Genomic DNA, 21,999 nt, shown 5'->3' with positions numbered 1-21,999 from the left:
GCAATTAATAGTTATACATATATAGCATTATGTATAGCTCATGTTCTTCAGTTAACATCCTTTTCTTCAGTTTAACTTACAGGAAAAAATTAAAAAAAAAAAAGCCTCAATCATGGTGATGAATCCTTTAAGAAAATTCCCACATGGCGCAAAGCCGAAAGCGCCGAAAGCAACATTCACTGTAGCTTTCATCTTTTTGCTCTCGTTTCTGTCACCAAAATCTGGTAAAGAATATCAAGTGATTATATTATTTTCAAGCTTCATTAGGGTTAATAATAACTTGCATGTTTTTGTGTAATTTATGCAGTTTCAGGAGAAGTTAGTGATGATGATAAGAATTTTTTCGAGATGAAACTTGGTTCAAGCCCTCCAGCTTGTGCAAACAAGTGCTTTAATTGCAGGCCTTGCATGGCTACTCTTGTACTTATCGATGACAGTAAAAAGCCTCCAAGAGCAGCACTAAATAATATTGATCTTCAAGATTATATTGAGAGTTATTATTATGCTCAAGTGTGGAAATGCAAATGTGGAAATAAGATCTATGACCCTTGAACACTAAAATAAATATTATTTCTACAATTTGGGTATCTCTATCTTTTTTTTGATAAAAAATATATAATTATTTATTTATGTAGTTACATATTATATTATTATATTATTAGTTACTTCCTACGACAGTAGGGTTGGCCTAAAAACACTCTTTTCCATTAGAAAAACAAGTGGGTAAAAACTTGATTTTTCACCACCATCATCTTTCATCATCAATTCCACCTCCATCATCACTACACCATCTTCTTCTTCATTTTCATCTCCACCTTTATTATCTTCATCTTCGTCACCACTATCATCACTCTTATCACAACCACAATCATTTGTTTGTACCACCTCCATCTTTGTTGTTGAAATTTTAGAGACAAGGATAAGAATTTATCATCAATTTCTCTTGTGTCGATATAAATTATATCATATCACCATCATATTAGGCTAGATTTTGATTGATGTTTTTGGAAAAGTAATAATTTAAGTATTTTAATCTATGTTTTTGTTATGGGTAAAGGTAACAAGTGATTTCAATGAGTTGCTCAATGATGATGAGAAATTGTAAGTTTTCAATAATGTTATGAAGAAGAAACCAAGATTATAGGGGTTAATTTATAAGTTTTGAAATCCATTAGAGAGAACTGAATCGAAGGAGCTAATTTGTAGGTTTTCAAACTTATTTGTTTACAACTTTCAAGGTATTAATTTTATTTATATTTCACTTTTTCTTATATTTTTTTCTAGTGAAAGGTTTGTTGGTTAAGATTTTCAAAGGAATAAAAATGCCAAAAACTTATTTCCCACCCAAGGTTTACTAAAATGATAAATTCTCCCATTTTAAGTTTTAAAAAGTAAGACTTTCATCTATCATTATTTTCATTAATGAATTTTATTAAGTGAAAGGGCAAAATATATAGACTTTTTATTCTATTTTTTCTTATCAAAATGACATTTTTTTTGAAATGTACTATAATTTTTTAAAATATTTTAAGGGTATTTAAAAAAATTGATAGTGTTTTTAAAAATTTTAAAATATATGTTTATTAATATTTTAAAAAATAATAGTTACATCTTCAAAAAATTGAGTAAAATATAATATTTTAAAGTTGGTTAGAATTTTAATATTTTTATGGGTCTAAGTGATCAATTTTTAAACTCATGAAGATATATTAATAATTTGACACATATATTAGATATTAAAGACAATTTCATAATGTCAATAAAAAAGTAAATTAATTATTTTAAAAAAAATTAAATAAAATTTATTAACAGAATTAAATGATAGATGAAATTTTGATTTTTTGAAACTTTGAGAGAATAGGAATTTGTCATTTCATCAAACCTTAGTGAGAGGTAGTCATTTGGCCAAAAAAAAAATATGTATATTTTGCCTTTATATCATTAAATTTCTTTTATTCAATGTAAAAAGCATTTTAAGGTCAAATTTTGAGAGGAAAATGTAAATCACTCTTCCATAATTAATGGATAAGTAACTCTATCAAATGGGTGCTAGCACTTGTTTGAAGACAATTTTTATAATATATTTATATCTTAACAAAACTATACGTAAATATTTTTGATATATAATTTAAGTATATAAATAATATATTATTATATAATTAAATAATTTTTAAATAAAAATAAAATAATATATATTATTTATATATTTAAATTATATATTAAAAATATATACACACTTTTTATATTAGAAGTTATAGGAGAGATGATATAAAGCAAATTTCCCTTGAAATAAAGTAAAAAGAGGTGGTGCGTAAAAGCATTTTCACCTGGCTGGCGATTCTCGGAACTGTTTTCATTCATAGAGCAGACTGCAAGAACTGTTTTCAAAATCAAGAAAAAAACTGATAATATTTCCAGTACGTAAAGACAAAAGGCCGATGGCCTTCTTTTGAACACCTGAACGCACGAGATATAACATTTACATAACATATATGCAAATCCATCAATAATCTTTATGTTGTATTCATGCAAATTGTTTTCCAAAACGACAATTTCTCTTCTCTATACATTTAAAGTAAGTATGCACGTTCAACTTCTGCCATGTTTCGTTCCTTTCACCAAGTTAAAAGAGAGTTTTTGGGATAATAAATATATTCTTATCAGTATTCAACGAAAACATAATATTTGTTTGATTATTTCTGTCGTTAATTTTTAATGAAAATGAATGAAAATCCAAATCTTTTTGGGTCAATGAAATGGTTGCATTTAAAATTAGTCAAGAGTCGGTCTAAATGGTTGATGAACAAAGGTTTTGGAGTCATTCAGAAAGGCCTAAAGTTCGCAGTTTTTCACCAGTTTCCGAAGGGGACCAAGAGGAGGGGGAATGAAGTAATATTTTTAACACAGTGAAGGCGTTTGATAGGTGAGAAACCCATTGAATCAGAGTCATGTTTCCTCTTCTACAGGCAAAACAGTGTTTGGAAAATACTGTACATTTGTAAATATATGCTCTTGCGCATCCATTCCTTTTCTAGTTTAATCATTGATCCCAATCCCATATCGATATATCCAATCCTTTTTCAACGTCTCTCTTCACATCCCTTTCTTCACTGTAACCTTTCAGAAAAGAAAAAAAAGCAAAAAGAAAACTCCATCAAATCATGGTGATGGATCCTTCAAGAAAAAACTACCCACTTGGCTCAAAAGCAGCACTTCTCACTGTAGCTTTCATCTTTTTGCTCCTCGCGTTTCTGTCACTCAAATCAGGTACAGAATCAATTAACATTTAAACCTACTCATCGTCTACATATGTTATTAGTCTTAAAACTTGCATATCGTCTTGGTTTTCTTTTGTTGTAGTGTCTGCAGTTTCAGGAGATGGAAAGAGTTTTTCTGAGATGAAAAAGAGGTTGGGATCAAGGCCTCCAACTTGTGTTCACAAATGCTCCAATTGCAGGCCGTGTACTGCAACTCTTGTAATTTCTCATGACGATAAAAAGGGTCGACCGAGATCAGCACCAAAATCATTTCATGATCTTGAAGACGATGAAAGTTACTATCTCCAAACATGGAAATGCAAATGCGGCAATAAGCTCTTTGAACCTTAGAAAATAAAATATTATTATTATTATTATTATTATTATCATCTTCGACAGATGAACAATGATTAGGTGAATCTGTGTGGGAAGAAGGTATCTTTTTCTGTTCATCATCATCTTGTTGTGTGTTTTGTGTAAGATCGATGATACTGTGACGTATATTTATTAAGATAATGTAATGCATGTTAATAATTGCTATTTATAAATTAGATGCGGTGTTTCAGAGAATTTTTCTGGGTAGAAAATTGCCTTCGTTTTCCTCATTTTTAATTCATGGATACTGTATAATGAAAAGACTAGTGATTCTTTTTTTCTCCCCTGGCAGGGGAAAAGACAAATGTGATAGCCATTTCGCTTCAATGAATTAAATTTAATAATAAGACAGAGTACTGTGAGCTATCCATGATGATCATAAATTCATGGTCACATTACAAACCATCAAATGGATGGTTTGTAAATCACTTACTGGACAGCAGAATATGAGTTTTTACGAAGAAATTAAAATTTAGAGGTAAGTAAAACTAATAATGTATTAGAATTTGATTTGATTTACTCATAAAAAAATAAAAAAATAAAAAATATGCCTGGCTTTAAATTAACATGTTAATTTTATGAAAGTTATTGCATCTGCATTTTCTTTCCAGTTGTATCTTAAATTGAGGTGGCATTGAAATGTGATAGCCATCCTGTCTTCTTCTGATTGTTCAACTCTAAAATTAAATGGGTTGTTGAATCTAGTCTTGTTGTGCCCAAGACAGAATAAATGCTATGAATAGGAGAATAAATGCTATGCATGCACATGATACATCCAACACATAATCTAGTCTGGTTGTACTTGCACCCTCAAGTTTCAAAAGTGGGCAATGTTAATATAGCAAAATTTAGGGGGTACATTAAAATCAACCAACACTGTAGGTATTAAAAAATGTTAAATAATGTTTGATGAATTCGCCTATCAAAAAACTGTAACCATTTTTCAACCAAAATTCTTAGTATAAAATGATTAATGATTTATACTAGAGATTTTAATTTTGTGATTGTTGTGATGCTATGGATGTTGCCTTTGTCGAGTTAAAGTTGGTTCATAATGGATGAAAAAGTATTTGAGCGAGTCAATTTTTTTGGCTTGAAATTGGAAAATTGGCTAGGAAATCAAGCATTTGCCACAGATAAGGCGTTAGGAGGCATAAGTCAGAATATTTTCTTTATCTACATGAACCCATCCACTATAGTTAACAATATATCAACATCATGCAAACTCATTGTCTCATCTTTATCAAAATCTATATGGGTATTTATCTCTTCATGTTCAACCGCCTGTAAACCATCATTGTCTACTGCTTCATTATACAACTATTGTGTTGGAAATTTTCTAATGTAAACTAATATTGATCATAATTTTAGTTTAATAAAATCAGGTAATTAAATTGTTTTATATCAGTTTATAGATGAATTTAAATAATCAATAAAATTAAATTTAAAACATTTAAAGATTATGAGTTTGGTAAACAATACTGATATGAATCTTAAGGTTTATTGAACCTTTAATTGAGAATTTAATGACCTACTATATATCGATTAGATATGTACTATAAAATCAATATATTATAATTTTACCTATTAAAAATTATCATTCATCGAGGTTTTCTGAGCAAAAAACTAATCATTCGATATAGGTATTCTTGATATCTGTACGAATTCAAATTTTCAGAGTGTATGACTTTTTAAATATTTATATAACTATAAAGAATTTTAATTCAGTATTTTATAACCTGTAATGATCCTGTGACTTAGATAAAAGTTATATGTTCGTGTAAATTATATCTTACATATTGAATATCAATGTTAGTAGTCATATCTTGATTTAGGGGTACTTGTCATATAAATAAGAATAAATTCTCACAATTGCTAAGACTAATAAAACAATTAACATCTTCATCATCTATGATATTGATAAGTCTCCATTCATTGACAATTTTTTAGTTTCATGCTTATATTAAAATCATTAAGCTTAGAGCCAATATAAAGAGGTTTGCTCATTAATAGAACTACTCCGTTAAAAGTTGTGCTTGAAATGATTTTTACCATTTTATCTTTGCTTTTAACTTATTGCATTTTATTACCATGGGTCCTACTTCATTACCCTATATAATATACCGAAATAATAACCAAACTTAACATGTTGATTAATCCCTAAATGGTAAAATATTATTTCTTAATTAAAATTTTTAATATATATAATCTAAAAAGTTTAATCATTTCAAAAATTCCTAATTAACCATTATTTTTGTATTTTCATCTTCAATATCAAAGTTTAAAAAAAAATTAATTTACCTCTCGCATAGTAAAATGTTTTTGATATAGAAATACACTTTGAAATTATCAAATAAATTCAACACACTAAAAATAATAGGCAATTATCAAATAAATAAAATTTTGAGTCCATATTCACATAAATATTTAGATATAATAAAATTTTATTTTTAATTTTGAAATCTCAATATTAGAATTTGAGTGACAATGTGAAAATGAGAATTTTAGAACTTTGTAAGAAAGGTTGTGGGGTACAAATATTTTGGTATTTAAATTTAGGTTTTGATTATAACCTTTAGCCACTAAAAAGTTGATCAATTTTTGTGAACCCATTTAATTTGGTACTTTTAATTAATTATCCAAATTTAAAAAAATTTGTATATTCATACAACATCGACGAATAGATTCATATGATAAATAACCATGAGAAAATATGTATGATGCAAGTTCCTACGTAAATGTGAATTAGTTGCATGATGCACACAATTATGACCATCAAACACTCTTACCGTCTATTAGACCAAACCGTCTCTTTTATCTGATTGATATCTAATCTAATTTTAATCAATTGATTATAATTAAGTTTAATAAAAATAATATTGTGTATATATTTTTTATTTATAATTTATATATATAAATAATTTATTATATATAATTAGATATTAATTTATTTTTAATTTAAAATTATTTAATCATAGGATGATTTATTATTTATATATTTAAATTATATATAAAAAAAAATATGGATAGGGGTTTTTATTGGTTTGATAAACATAAATATTTGTAAAATTTAAGCCCAACAATCAGCAATTGTAAGCCCAACCCAGTTCAGACTCTCGCTTAATCAGTATATCACACACAGACTCAAGATAAAAAAATAAATCAAATCAAGATGGACCTTCTTTCTCCAACGACGGCGACGATCAAGATAAACACACCCCTTAGATCACCGTTTACGCATTTCCACACAAATCAACCTCCATCGTCCATTTTGTCTCTGCCTCATCCCCGTCGTCCATCTCTCCAACTTATCCATTTGCCTCCCTCTGCTCCACGTTTCCGTCGTTGCCTCGCCGCTAGCCCCGGACCGCCTCCGTCCGACCCTCATCCCCAACAAGATCCCATCCAGCTCAGTGGTTAGTTTGCATTTTCTTATTCATCTTCTGTGATTTTAATTTGTTTAAATTGATACGTAATTTGGCGCTTTATGCAAATTATTTATTGGAATTTTTTTAGTTACAGTGGCGAATGGATGTATGAAAATGTTTTAAATGAAATATTCACAGAAATTTGGGAGAATTTCTGAAACCACCCCTGATGTTTAGGTCAGTTTCGATTTTCTTAATCACAAACCAACCTTTCCGTAACTTTCGGAAATTATCATATCAGAAATCACCCTCTTTCGACGTTTTAACCAGCCTGGCAACGGCTGATGAGAGGCACTATGGATGTAGTAAAGCTTCTGATCAAGATTCTAGAATTTCTGTTGTCGATTAAGCATCTTCTTGAGTCAGTGCAAAGCTTGGAGCTTCTGACTCAACCATAAGCATCTGGGCCAAAACATGATTAATTTGTGGCTGATATAGGAAGAAAAGGTTAATAGTGGTTCCAAGTATTGAGAAGTTGGGAAATTTGTATAGGCCCTGATGCTATTTTGTGTTTCATTCCCCTTGTTTATTAGTTTGTGATAATGAGAACAACTAAGGTACTGACTTGTTTGTAACATGGAAGATGTTTGTGAATCGTGCAATTTTTGTAGAAATATATGCTTTCATGATATCTTATGGTGAGAACTTGAAGCTTCTAGATTCAGTGACTTCAAGATTAGTACCAAATAAGATGATAACCGTCCCAATGAGAGTAGGTACTGACCCCAACTTTGTGCATGGTTTCAATGTGAACTATCACTTAGGTGTGTTGCCATGATTATGATAAATAATACCATGATACTTCATTTGAGTTAGTGGATGGTGTGGAGGTCAGGAATTAACCAATTTTTGTAACATAAATAGTGAACTTAGCATGCTCTGTTGTTTAGTTCATAATTTTATGTCGTTAGGTATAAGAGTTTAATTGCTGATAAAATTAAGCCTCTTTTATCTGACTGAATCTTCCCTTTCTCACTTGAGTTTTGAAATTCATAATTACTGCTGTATTTTTTTGGAACTGTGTTTCTCTTGTTGGTATTTTCTGATATATTGCTTTTCACAGGCTTCTCCAGACTTCAAGATCGTATTCAGATCTTCCTTGCGGTTCTATTCTGGATGTCTCTATTTTTCTGGGCTTCGGCATTTGATAAGAGGAATAATGGTAGACGAAACAGGGGATCAAGATTTAGAAGATGACTAGAAGCATTTATCCTGTATATATGTAACACTTGAAGCAATTTTAGGATTACATGGGGAAAATTCATTGTTGTTTACATGCATGGTGATCAGAAACTTGCTTGACTTCATCTTCCGTTGGTTCCTGAGGGATTCGCATGTGTAACTTGTAGTGAACCAAATTTTAAACTCTTAATAAAATACAAAATGCTTTTTTGTCGCTAAAATTCTTTTGCATAATGTCGTACATTTTTTTTTCTCTGGTTATATGGAAATGCAGCCTTTGGGCATCGGAAGATATCTGATAATGAGATTGAATCACAGGTAGAGGGCAAAGGAAGGCATATGATTGATTTCCAGAAGGGCTGGCTTCAGTGTTATTTTCTTGTGTGTTGCATCAGGTGGTTCCTGAGCTGTCTGGCTGATTTGAGTGGTGCTGGAATTACCAAAGGTCGGCAGTCTACTGTTTTTCAACTTCCCAACAATAAGGCCCAGGTCTTTGCCATAAAATATCTTGACTGGGACCCCATAAAATTCTTGGGAAATCTCGAAGGTGAGGCTACTTTGACAGTTTGACTTGGTTACATTTTTCAAATGAGGAAATGAAAAGCACCTGGAGCCTGGCTGTTTTAAATTATTATGCAAATATTTAGGGCATGATACGGTGCCAATGTAATCTGGTTGGTTCAAATCCAGCGTTCGGATTTTCAATGGTGAAAGTAGAGATGACAATTTGGACCCGATTTTAGGGGCCCCGACCCTCCCCGATCCTAACGGAGAGGAGATTCCCCGATAAAAACAGGGAAAAGGGCGGGGGTGGGGATGAAAAAAATCCTCGTAATCGGGGACGGGTCAGGGACAGGGATACATATTTCCCCGCCCCGCCCCTCCCCTCCCCTCCCCTCCCCGCCCCGCCCCGCCCCTCCCCTCCCCTCCCCTCCCCGGCCCGGCCCGGCCCATCCCCTCCCCACCCCACCCCACCCCTTCCCACCCCTTAAATCTAATATATTAATATAATAACTTCTAAACTATTAAGTTCTAGAAATTTTTACATTATGATTTATTAAAATTATAACTTTAATTTTACTAATTTTTGAATTATCAATTATCAACTTTTACTAATTTCTGAACTATTAATCTAATATATTAAAAAGACCCCAGAATCTTATTATCATAAAATGCAAATGCACCAAATTAATTTTATTTCAACTTCAAAACTTAGTTAGTCAATCCACCAGGTTTTACACAAAAAAAAAACAAATTATAAACTTGATAAAATCAATTGAAATGAATAAAAAGTGTTAAATTTAATGTTATTATAAAATTACCCTAAATCACATACATGAAGAGCTACTAATGAAGAGATTGATTATTGCATATTGTTAGATTTTATGAAAACTTTGTATTTGAACTAAAATAATAATGAATATTTTGTAGCTCTTGTAGCAAGTGATATTTTGGGAGAATATGATTTATTTTATTTATTGAAATACATAAAAGAATTAAAATTTATATTTACGGGTATTGGGAGGGGATTTTTTCCCGCGGGGACGGGGCGGGGATGGGGAGGGGATTTTTCCCCACGGGGACGGGGCGGGGATGGGGAGGGGATTTTTTCCCGTGGGCATGGAGAGGAGATTTTCCTTCACGGGGAGGGGACGGGGATTATTTTTTATCCTCGTAACGGGGACGGGGCGGGGACAGGGATTGATATCCCTTACGGGGACGGGGACGGGGATTGATATCCCCTCCCCGCCCCTCCCCATTGCCATCCCTAGGTGAAAGACAGAAGCTCTCTCAGAATCATTGGTGCCTAATATTACATGTCCAAACTGGTACAAACAAAACAAATTAACCAGTTATTATATAATTATACCTGGTGTATAGGTAAGCTAAGTATGGGTCAAGTTATAACGTGTATAGATAAAATGGATATGTGTTGATTACAGATCAAGTTTTGTGGGTAATATTTTCGGAACCTGCACCCGACCCTGTGGGTATGAATAAACTTACAAACTGCCTGACCTTACGGGTGTGGATAACACGCCGCCAGCCCCACACCACCACCCCACCCCCACAAAATAAATATGTGATGCGTTTTTTTTTTTTTTGGCGCCCTGTTTGTATATCGTTCTTCACTTATTTATGCATCCTTACAACTTGAAAATCCTTTACCAACTTAGACTAGTATATGTTATACCATTTGGCCACTCATTAATATGTTTGATTTCAAGTTTTAAGTGTAAAATACTTCATAAGAGGGTTAGAGTTAGAGATTAAAGGTTATCGAAAGATCAGGGATTTAATTAAATTATTTGACTACATATGTATAGAATTAGGGCCGTTAATTACTGTTAATATAAACCCTCACAATTTGATTAGGCCGAAAGCCTTATTCCCACCTAAGGTTTAGCCTAGTTCCAAAACATACATGCGGAGTTTGAAAAACTTAAAAACTCATAGTTTGTTAAAATTAACCAAAATCATTAGTTATAAAGGGTATAATCATTATTTTACTACTAAATCCTAAAATTTTCAAAGTTTATTTCGTTTTTCTTTTTTAATTTAAAAAAACTAACTATTCTCTTATAAGATTAAATTTTAAAAAATTCACTTTTTTTCTTAAAGTTTTCTCTTCTTTCTCTAACAACTGAAATCCGTTCCTACCTTCAATTGGCCTTCGTACCATCTTCTTCTTTTGCCATCGGCCTTCCCATTGATAACAATTTCATCAAACAAAGATGAACGTTTGATGCTAATCTTCGTTTCTTTCGGTGCAATCGATGATTCATAGCTAATCCTTGATTTCAGAATAGCTAAAACGAAGATGAAAGAACAGACGATTCGACAAACAATTCAAAGCCTCGAACCACCAAAGATGAAAGAGTCGATGATTCGATGAGAAGATCAACCGGTAGTTGGATTCCATAGAGTCACCAAAGATGGAACCTTAGAAATGGGGGGGAGGGGTGAAAAAAGTTTCAAAAAGTTTGGGGGCAAGTTAAAAATAATAATTTTATCTCTTATAATTAATAATTTTAATTAATTTTAATTATTTATAAATAAATATTTAAAATTTTAAAATCTGATATATATATATATATATATATATATATATATATATATATATATATATATATATATATATATATATATGTGTGTGTGTGTGTGTGTGTGTGTGTGTGTGTGTGTGTGTGTGTGTGTGTTTTTAAATACATTGGATGAGAATAAGCCTTATGGCCGTTTGATTATTATATAAATATCTCACGTAACAACATAAAGCTATCGAGTCTGCTAAGGGACATGGGGTGTAGGTACGACTACCAAATCTAAAGGCCAAACGACTATTTCCCACCCAAGGTATGCTGTAATGACAAATTTCCATCCTTTAACTATGGAAACACTAAATACCCATCTATGACCAGTTAAAAATAACGGTGGTAAGTGTAAAATCGTCATTTTCTCTATAATATTAAAAAATAAACTAAAATATAATATATTTTTAACCCCCTAAACTTTGAAAACTAAAATTTTCTCTCAGTCTAAGTTTTAAAAAATGGCAGTTTCACCCTAGGGTTTGGTTTTGAAATCTCCGGTGACCTCTCCAGCTCCATTGTCGACGGTCTCTCCCTCCCGAGATATCCTCTCCTTTCGACGATCTCTTTCTTCCCATTTGGAGGGCCGATCGACGTCGGAGACGTCTTGGGAGACGAATAACTTTGTCGGGAAAGACGAAGTTCTTCGTCTTCCCAGAGGACAGCTTTGTCTTCGTTTGGGAAGACGAAGAACTTCGTCTTCCCTGACGAAGTTTTTTGTCTCCCAATGCGTCTCCGATGCGGATCGACCCTCCAAATGGGAGGAAAGAGATCGCCGGAAGGAAAGGATGCTTCGAGAGGGAGAGGCCGTCGGCAATGGAGCCGGAGAGGTCACCAGAGATTTCAAAACCAAACCTTAGGGTGAAACTGTTATTTTTTAAAACTTAGACTAAGAAAAAATTTTAGTTTTTAAAGTTTAGGGGGCCAAAAAGAGATAAAATTTTTAAGTGTTAAGGTTCTGTTAAATTTAATCGGTTATGGGTGAATATTTGATATTTCTATAATTAAAGGGTAGAAACTTGTCATTACAGCATACCTTGTGTGAGAAATACCTTGGGTGGAAATTGTAAAGTGAAAATCATGGCAAGTCTTTTTCTAATCATCTTTCAACTCGTACCAACATACGTGTCAATCTCTGTTTAGACAATAATTCAATTATCACATACATACAGTTCTATCATTTTTGTCATTTCCCAATATCAATCTTCCACCGTCCATTCTCCCTAACCAAACAAAACCCTTCATAAATTCCCCCTTCCCATCCAGTGGTGGGCCCATCTCCCACAAGATCACGCCAACGTGTCGCTCCACTGGAGTCCGTATTCCGCTATACTTACAGGTTTGATAGATGGGCTTAAACGGTAACGACAGCACATAGTAACACATCAGTATTGTCAGTATTGTTTTTGTCACGTAATCCAACGGTTCAGATTTCATCTTATAAAGTCTCTACAAAATGCTCTGCTCGGTGCTTGCTTTATGTCGGTCTCTTTACTCTGTTAAAAGGGTTTTTCACTTCCCATCAAGGGATATCTGTAAGCATGCTTCTCAGAAGCTCGTCTACTCCAATCTTGAATTCATGGCTGCCCAAGTGCGCCAAGGACTCTTCACCTGAGCCGGAGTTTCAGGTTTTACAGAGAACGAAATCGGTTTCCTTATCGAGCTCATTTCCGTGCTCTACGCATTCCACTGATGATCACTCGACAAAGAAGCTTGTAACGACTTCCCCAGATGTGCCAAAGCAGAAAACGAACATCATTCCACCGTTAAGTAAAGAACTTGATGAAGAAAAATTATTACCAAGTTCAAGTATCCAGAGCTTGTTTTCAAGTTCTGGGTTGGGAGAGAAATCACATGAGATAGAAAGTTTTGCGCAAACTATGGTGATGGGTGGTGGTATGGGCTGTAATGGTGGCAAAATTTGTGGCGGTGGTGGCATTGGTGGTTCGGGATTCTTTGAGAATAATATGAGTAAGTCTACCGATGCTTATTATCAAAATATGATTGAGGCAAATCCAGGAAATGCGCTTTTACTTGGAAACTACGCAAAGTTCTTGAAAGAGGTGAATTATATAAGATCTTTTCATTCTTTTCTGTTTCTATATTAGTGGGATTTGTTTTTGTGATGAGTAGGTTAAAGGAGATTTTGCTAAAGCTGAGGAATTTTGTGGAAGAGCAATTTTGGCTAACCCAAGTGATGGAAATATCTTGTCACTGTATGCTGATTTGATATGGCAATCTCATAAAGATGCTCACAGAGCTGAAGATTACTTTGCTCAAGCTGTCAAAACTACCCCTGATGATTGGTGATTGTTTGATCAAACTCTTAATTCACATTTCTCATTATGGCTGAAATTTGATATGGAGAATTTTAATTAATTTTATTGTAGTTATGTGCTTGCATCATATGCTAAATTTCTGTGGGATGCTGAGAAAGAAGAAGAAGAGGATGTAGACGGAGATGAACACAGTCATATCTCTCCACCAAACTTCTTCCATGGAGCTCCTTACTATCCTCCTATTACTGCGGCTTCTTGAAGATCATGAACCTGTATTGAACTCTAGCTGGAGATGTTACATCGCCAAATAAAAGATCAGCAACTAAAAATTGCTGACTGTAACTTACTTTAAATTTACTAAGCCTAAATATGTAAAAATGTGGAAGAGAACTTGTTCAATTTAACATCTATTTTTGCAGTTGTGCTATGAGGAAATATGATGTATTAGACCATGTCATGAGCTTGTCAGGTTCCCCTACATATTGAATGATTTTCTATGCCTTGAAGAGTGTGATTGCAAAAAACTGAATTGCCAGAGATGACGAAATTGCTTTATGGTTACTTGGCATAAGCACAGAAGTTTTCTATACAACATATATATGTCAAATTACGCTAGAACGTTTCTTCTTCATTGATCGGATGTAGGTGAAATGTGGTGATGAAAATTTTTAAATTATGCAGAAAAGGGAAGAAATCTCAGATTGAATGTGTGAGAAACAATTGATGTATTCATGAATGTAAAAACTTTTTGGACTGACAACGGAAATTATATAGAAATGATTTCTAAACTTAGACCATTCAGTTGTTTTTACCTATTACAACTCTTTTATGGGAAATAAAAGTAAATTATTTATCGATTAGTCTCTAAAATTCTTCCCCCTCTCATTGCACTGTCTTGACCATGTACATGAACATAACCTCTGAAAGACTACTCTACTCTAAAGCCCTACTATGGGTGTGTGCATGACAACACTCAACAGATTCCTCCATACAATAAATCATCATAAAAACATTAAAACTCTCAGCATGTTAGAAAAAAGACACACGATCTCTTGTGCAGTAATATCTACGGGATGTAAGTGCCCTCTCACTCATGCACAGGCCCAACACATAACTCCTAAAAGATACGAACGATGTTGTCAAGCACTCTTAACTTGGTCCACTATGTTGGGAATTCATGGCAGGAGAGATCAAAATGGGATCTGTATCAGCATTGGCAGGAGGAGGGCGCCTGGAGAATGTTAGTGACGAGGTTGTTGAGCAAGTCTGGGTCATTAAAAAGAGCAATAGTGAAGGCAGATTTTTGAATATATATATTTTTTAAATAATAGTACAATCACATAACAGGTAGACTTTTGAAACTTTAAGTGAGATATTGTTCTTTTATTAAACTTAGGATGGAAAATGGTCATTTTGACCAAAATATCAAGCAGGTATTTATCTAGAGTCTCCTATAATGTCCTACATATCTACATAACTGGGCATACAATGCAACTCTTCTCAAAATTTTATAAGGTGATGAAAGTTAGAATTCTTTTGATTTTACTAGAAAGAGACTTTTGATTTTAAGAAGAATAATATTATATATACCTATTTTAAATATACAAATAGATACTTATTTATGTATGTTATCACGTTAAGAAGTATAATTTTATTATTTTGTTACTTTAAAATTAAGCAATTTCTCTTTCTCTGCATGTTACTTAGTTTTTAAAATGAGTAAAGAAGCCCTTAAATGGGGTGATATCGTAGTTCAATCATTTTCTTGTTTCTGGAGAAGACTAGCTTGAGATGAAGCTATTGAATGAATTGATTGAGAGTGGAAGAGCTGTGTGGTGAAAAATTCTTGAAATAAGATGTGGGTTGTGGTTACAATGACCATGAACTTTAGCAATCGTTATAAACCTCCAAAATCATGTAAAAGAAAAAGAAAGCTCAATAGAAGAGGAAAAGGAAATTACTAATATCAACTATACTTTCATTAGTAGGACCAGAGAAATATATTTAATGCATTTATTTAAATCCTGAAATGAATGCGAAGTTGGAGGAGAATTTCTGGTGTCAAACAGACCAAACACTAAGAACAAATTTACGAGATTTGGGCGGCCATTAGATATGAGATGGTTAAAGTTGTCTTGCAAAATTATATAGTTTAAGATACAATTAACGCTCCATGTTATGATTCATTTTATAGCATATATTATTTCTATAAAGCTACCATTCCTGAAATCTTTCTCACATAGAATCGCCTGGACTTCAAATGGAAGAAAAATGTCATCATACAAATCTAATATTGATCTCACACAAAAACTTGCTATTACATCAAGAAAGAAGACTGGGAATTCCCCCTTCAAGGTTTCACACAAAATGAAGACTAAATTTCACAGTGGATAAAGCTGCTTCTGTAGATATTACAACTTACCAGCACAAAAAGACAGGCAGTAAAAGATAAGGAAGTTTCATCACTCACAATGCTATGGAAGCTAATTCTGAAAGCTGAAAATTACAAGTATAAACTGATCTTCATCTGTATAACGTTGCTTCTGTCATCTTGGGCCTGATAGTCGAATATCTGACATAAATATGCCACTATTGTAGTCAGTTAGTCCTGATGAAGTACCCTCTTCACTGCTCCACTTGATGTAACCTGAGTAAACACGAGAATTCAACTGAGAAGGGGTTGGGGGCTGAGGTACAGCACAGAGACCTTCAAGCATTTGGACTACTTTAGTCATTGGTGGTCTCATATGCATCTCGTCTTGTATGCACCACAATGCAACTTTAATTGCAGTCACAATTCTCTCATCCTTTTCATTGACATCTAGCCTCGGATCAATAATTTCACTTAGTTTTTCTTCTTCTAGCATCTTGAATGCATAAGAGGGGAAATGTGCTTTCTCTGGATCAACTCCTGGGTCATAATTCTTCCTGCCGCCAATGATCTCGAGCAACACCATGCCATAGCTATATACATCACTCTTCTCTGAAATGGGATTGTTTGTAATCCACTCTGGTGCAAGGTACCCCCGTGTACCTCTCAGTGTTGTATATACAAGGCTTTCTTCACGATTCATCAACTTAGCCAAACCAAAATCAGAAACTTTGGCATTGAAATTATCATCTAAAAGAACATTTTCAGGTTTTATGTCACAATGAACTATCTTTACTTCACACTCCTCATGGAGATAAGCTAATCCCTTTGCAGTACCCAATGCAATATTAAATCTTGTATCCCAACTGATCAACTGACTTTCTTTGTCAGTCTTGAAGATCCATCTATCCAATGACCTGTTTGCCATGTACTCATAAACAAGAAGCCTGTGAGTCCCTTCGGCGCAAAAGCCTTTGAGTTTGACTAGATGGACATGATGTATATTTCCAATTATACTAACTTCAGCTCGAAACTCCTTCTTCCCTTGGCCAATACCCTCCAACATTTTGACAGCCAATTGGGTACCGTCTGGTAGCACACCCAGATATACTGAGCCAAACCCTCCCTGGCCAACCTTTGTAGAGAAACTTTTAGTCGCCATATGAAGATCATTATAGCTGAAGCGAACAGGCATGCCGGATATGCTATCCAAGAAATCATCTTCTTCCAAGTTTGCTTGAGGAAATTCCGTCAATCTTTTCTTTTTTTGGTGATACCAAAATCCCACATACAGTAGACCAGCAATTATCAGTATGGCTGCAAGAACTATGAAGACAGTGTACAGAATTTTTTTCCCTTCGTTATTTCTTCTCTCACCATTTCCAGTAGAGACTTTGATATATGATACATAACCCGCTGAACCCTGCTGAGAGCGTTCCAGACTACCTATTTTGTCAAATAGATAGCAACTCCTTGAACTATTTTCAAAGAACAAGGCAGTGCAGGAGCAGTTATCAAGGCAAGCCTCTCTGCAAGCATCAAGACTGTATGTTGAAATGGGTATAACAAAACCAAGTGCAAAATAGTTCAGCCTCTCGCCTACATAGAAAAGCTCTGCTGAATTCCTGGAACTATTACATGTTGAAGCAACCGGAGGATCACAATTGAATTGAGACTTGAGAGGTTGAGGACACTGGCACCAATTGTCAAAATAGCACACATAGTATGGGCTACAAGGCTCAGGTATGCTGCAGGGATTTTGTGGTATCTTGAATGATTCAGCCGTTGCTTCATTTCCCTCTTGAAGATTAGTAAATGTAATTGTTCCATCAGAACCTAAAATGGCAGCCCATGTAGCATTTTGTGAAGTATTGTCAGAGAAGATGAATTGCCAAAGTAACTCTTTATTATGATCATAGAAATTCCATGAATTGGACACCAGAGCTGCAGAGTAGACCTTGCCATTGACACTGTTATTGGTTTTTCTGCTGTCATTTGTCAAAGACCAATAGGTTTGCGGAGTTTGATAGCCGGCATACAAGACCAAATCACCCGACTTGAATTCAAGATAAACACTCAAGTTATCACTTCTGGGAAAACTCTTAAGTCTCATTCCTTCAGAAAATTCCTGGCCTGGTAAAAGAGTATCAGTGGGATGGCTATAACTCTGCCAAACAATACCTCCATCCCCAAGCAATACCAAGTTGCCTGAGTCCTGCAGTTCCATGGATGTAACTTTCCGTCCAGTAGTATTTGTGGACCAAGCTACACTGCTTCCCATTTGCAAATAAGCATTGCCATTATTCTCAAACACAAATTTATCAGAATCTCTAATCAGTTTGCCTCTATTAGCAGTCCAAACTACTTTGGCACTACTAACGTGAATAACAACCAGCAAATAGAATTGAGCATCCAAGGCAGTGTAAAATCCACATCCGAAAACCGAGTTGTTAGATCGAAGGAATAGGCCATTATGATCAACCCAGTCACTATGGGATGCCTCAAACCCAGGATATATCTTGCCAACATATGGAGAGTCAGCAATACAAGTTTTGAACACAACTAGTAGACAAAAACACAAGGTTCCACTATATTGGAACAAACCCATAATTTCTATAGCTGCAAAAATAAAGGAAAAAAATTGGTATCCAAGACAATTGTTTGAGTTCTGTTATATAATGCAATGAAGGGAAATTTAAGGCAAAATAACTTATTAAAATCCATACACAACAAATCTAGGTATAATCTGAAACCTAAAGTTCACCGAACAGAATGAAGAGGAAATTACAACTATCTAAATGCAAGAACAGACATATCTTGAATTTATTAGCTTCGTAAGTGATGATTTATGAAGAGACTACTTACAAATTAAAGTAAAAATTGGCAAGAAAGTATCACAAATGAACAAAAGGACCTAATATTTCCAGTGTCAAATATAAGTTTTAACACAGACAAAGCTTGCTGAGAACAAATGAAAGAGGAGACGAGAAGGGGACTGACCTCATGCGTTGATTTCAGTTACAGAAACAAAAGGGTATTGTGGAAACGAATGGATTTTTTCTTGATTTAGAAGCAAAAGCTCTAAAATAGTGACATAATTACCTGCTCATCTGTCACTCAAATAGGTTTATATACAGAGAGAGACAGAGGGTTGGAGTTGGTAGGGCAGGTACACTGAAATTTGACTAACCAGAACAGACTTGATTACACTTAAACATCTTCATCCACCAAAAATTTTCTGATGACTTTTATCCTGTGCTGCAATGGAGATCCGTCTGCAACTCTTTTGCTTCTTGCGTGTCATGCATGTCCTTCTTCATTCTTTTAATTGATCAAACGTCTTGTAAGGGAACCCCTTTTTTACACGTGAATATTGACCAGGAACAAATTTCTCAACTCGAAAAGAAGCAATCATGTTCGACAACTAATAAAGATACACAATAATTTCAAATAGGATGAATTCCATGAAGACAGAAAAACTTTAGCCAACCCAGCACTGGGTTTATTCAATTCACATTCTGTGTTTCAAAGTACAGGTAAATCTAGTCACCAAAATAATCTAAACAATTATTCTATATCATTTTTACCTCCTGTCTCAGTATCTCTTAAGTCATTCCATTCATATATAATCTTTGAATTGAAATTAATAAACATTTTGATCAAGTGGTACCAACCTTTCAAATATTATCCAATAAATTTTTACCCTTACGGAACAGAAGGGTCAAAATTTAATCTTTCTTGAAATCCAAGTATTACCAACAAAAAAAAAAAAACTTTTTTCATTTAATGAGAGAATTTGGATTGCTTTATAGTGGAATGGCCATAACCCATTGGAAAAGCTTTGCACAGAATTGGGGTCATGGAAACCGACAAATGGATAAGTGCATAACATCAAATCATGAATGAAAAACCCATCCCACTTTGTTCATTTTAGTGGCCGAACTTATTTCCACGCTACTTTGATAAACGATAATTTTCTTTTGAAAAGTCTATTTATCTAGAAAACTATGATCATCAAATAAAATTTAATACTTAGGGATTGTTTGGTTTTCCGTAAATAAAAGTTATCTTAATAATATATTTTTATTATTTATATTATTTTATTTTATTTATAATAATAAAATATTACAATAATTTTTTATTATCAATAATGATGTGATAAGCAATATAAACAATAATCTGATTATCACTTTTATTTTAGATATTAAAATATTACTAAGATAATCTTGATTTTATTATAATTATGTTTTTATTTATTAATTTTTTAGTATATAAATAACTCCATTTTCAACGAATATAACGAGTAATATGAAAAATATTTTAGAATAATTACACTTAAAAGTATTTAAGTAAAATAATATATTAGTATTTTTTTATTACCTCTAACTAAATATAATAATTATTTATACTTTCTAAATTTTATCAAATATAATAATAATTTATACTCAATAATCTTATAAATAACCAATGTTATAACTTAGTCTTTTATTGGCCTTTAATATCATCAAGAGTCCCTCTGCATCATCTAAATAACTCCCTTCTTCCATCTCTCATCCCTTCTTCATTTGAAAGATTAGGGAAAAAAATAACCCAGGTGATGAATTCAGCTAACCATTTTCTATAGGTAAATATGCTAACATTTGCAGTAATGGTTGAGACTTTGATAAGAGAACATTTGACAAGGACACTAAGTAAGATCACGGGTTGTCAACTGACAATGCGGTCGAGTATATGATGAAACTAAATAAATAGTACATATAAGTTTGACATCAATAAACATTTAAAAGATGTAAAACTTGATTTTGATCGTGGTTGTAAGAAAAATAAGATTTGAGTATATTGGATTTGAATGTATCAGAATCGATTTGGGGTGATTGTTTATTTTTGCAGTGACATTAGAGATTATAATTGTTAGGATTTGTAACAATGACTAGTAAGGAATATGAATTGTTGGATTTAGAATCAATAATTGTAAGGATTTGCATAAGGGAGTAAAAAAGGTATCATGAGATCCAACATCTAAAGTTGACTAGATTGAAAAGATCCAACCACTGTTTGTGCCATATTGCAAGTGAAAAAGACATCCACTTGTCAATGTCAGAAAACTATGATACAACCTAAAGAAAAAATTAAAAAATAATATAATTATAATCAAGATTTAAAATTAATTTAGGGTGTTTTTATAATTTTAATAAAAATAAAAAATTTATGATTTGTAATAATTAATTCTTGTTGTCGAAAAGAATAATATTATGTATATCTATTTTTGATATATAATTCATATATACAGTGATACGTTATCATATAATTAAGTGATTTTAAAATATATATTATTATATGATTAAAAAATATCTAATCATATAATAATATTTTATTTATGTACATAAATTATGTATAAAAAATATACACACATAATTTTATTAATTAGTTATTTTGGCCTATATTAATTTTTCTTTTTTATATGCATACAAGGAATGAGTCAATGTTTCTGGAGATAAGTCGCGGCAATTTATTTTTGGTCGGTGTGACTTCATTTTCACGACTGACCCTTCTTGGAAATGTAGGTATAAAGTTGATTGTGAAGTACCATTATTATCCTCTTTATTAGTTAGGAATTCTACATTGAATGAGTATTTAATTCAAGGCGGAGTAAATAAAGATTGGTGATATTATTAAAAAGGGAAATGGATAATTTTTTATCTAAGTTTTAGTTAAAATTCAAAATTATACTCATAACATATAAAAAAATCTAAATATTTACGAATAGGCTAATTATCGTTCAAATTTTTAGTTAGATATAAAAATAAAATTATTATTTTATCTACAAACTCTAAATCCTAAAAAATTTATAATATTTTCTCTCTTAGTTTAGAAAACTCATATTTACCCCTCATGATTAAACTTTAAAAAATTCATTTTTTTCCCTTTTTAGGTTTCATATCAGGTGGTTTAGAGAACCGACCAATGATAAAAAATAAAGGAAGATCTTCTCCGATGAAAGACAACCCTTCGTGATTA

The 21,999-nt window shown here is 32.9% G+C and overlaps 5 protein-coding genes across 6 annotated transcripts; 4 read left to right on the top strand and 1 right to left on the bottom strand.

Moving 5' to 3' along the window:
- Positions 1–76: 76 nt before the first annotated feature.
- On the top strand, positions 77–587 carry LOC123210080 (EPIDERMAL PATTERNING FACTOR-like protein 8). The gene is made up of 2 exons (XM_044628273.1): positions 77–224; positions 308–587. The coding sequence occupies exons 1-2, from the start codon at positions 113–115 to the stop codon at positions 550–552; spliced, it is 357 nt and encodes a 118-aa protein (XP_044484208.1). The 5' UTR covers positions 77–112; the 3' UTR covers positions 553–587.
- Positions 588–2,860: 2,273 nt separating this feature from the next.
- Positions 2,861–3,810, top strand: LOC123212590 (EPIDERMAL PATTERNING FACTOR-like protein 8). Its single transcript, XM_044631768.1, has 2 exons — positions 2,861–3,267; positions 3,361–3,810. Exons 1-2 carry the CDS (start codon positions 3,162–3,164, stop codon positions 3,606–3,608), a joined length of 354 nt encoding a protein of 117 aa, XP_044487703.1. The 5' UTR covers positions 2,861–3,161; the 3' UTR covers positions 3,609–3,810.
- A 2,965-nt stretch (positions 3,811–6,775) lies between these two features.
- On the top strand, positions 6,776–8,463 carry LOC123210579. Its single transcript, XM_044629023.1, has 2 exons — positions 6,776–7,048; positions 8,124–8,463. Exons 1-2 carry the CDS (start codon positions 6,805–6,807, stop codon positions 8,255–8,257), a joined length of 378 nt encoding a protein of 125 aa, XP_044484958.1. The 5' UTR covers positions 6,776–6,804; the 3' UTR covers positions 8,258–8,463.
- A 4,338-nt stretch (positions 8,464–12,801) lies between these two features.
- LOC123210276 lies at positions 12,802–14,062 on the top strand. Its single transcript, XM_044628538.1, has 3 exons — positions 12,802–13,394; positions 13,465–13,637; positions 13,722–14,062. Exons 1-3 carry the CDS (start codon positions 12,873–12,875, stop codon positions 13,867–13,869), a joined length of 843 nt encoding a protein of 280 aa, XP_044484473.1. The 5' UTR covers positions 12,802–12,872; the 3' UTR covers positions 13,870–14,062.
- Positions 14,063–15,871: 1,809 nt separating this feature from the next.
- On the bottom strand, positions 15,872–19,736 carry LOC123211815 (G-type lectin S-receptor-like serine/threonine-protein kinase SD2-5). 2 transcript variants are annotated; one of them, XM_044630730.1, is made up of 2 exons: positions 18,982–19,736; positions 15,872–18,600 (listed from the first exon to the last, which is right to left on the bottom strand). In XM_044630730.1, exon 2 carries the CDS (start codon positions 18,587–18,589, stop codon positions 16,157–16,159), a length of 2,433 nt encoding a protein of 810 aa, XP_044486665.1. In that variant the 5' UTR covers positions 18,590–18,600; positions 18,982–19,736; the 3' UTR covers positions 15,872–16,156. The 2 variants fall into 2 exon arrangements, with proteins under 2 accessions (XP_044486665.1, XP_044486666.1); XM_044630731.1 differs by having other exon boundaries at positions 19,084–19,736.
- Between the last annotated feature and the right edge of the window lie 2,263 nt (positions 19,737–21,999).

Source organism: Mangifera indica, chromosome 3 (genome assembly GCF_011075055.1).
Source record: "Mangifera indica cultivar Alphonso chromosome 3, CATAS_Mindica_2.1, whole genome shotgun sequence".
Taxonomy (NCBI): Eukaryota; Viridiplantae; Streptophyta; class Magnoliopsida; order Sapindales; family Anacardiaceae; genus Mangifera; species Mangifera indica.
Note: the sequence above shows the minus strand (reverse complement) of the source record. Positions and strands in the feature narration are given on the sequence as shown.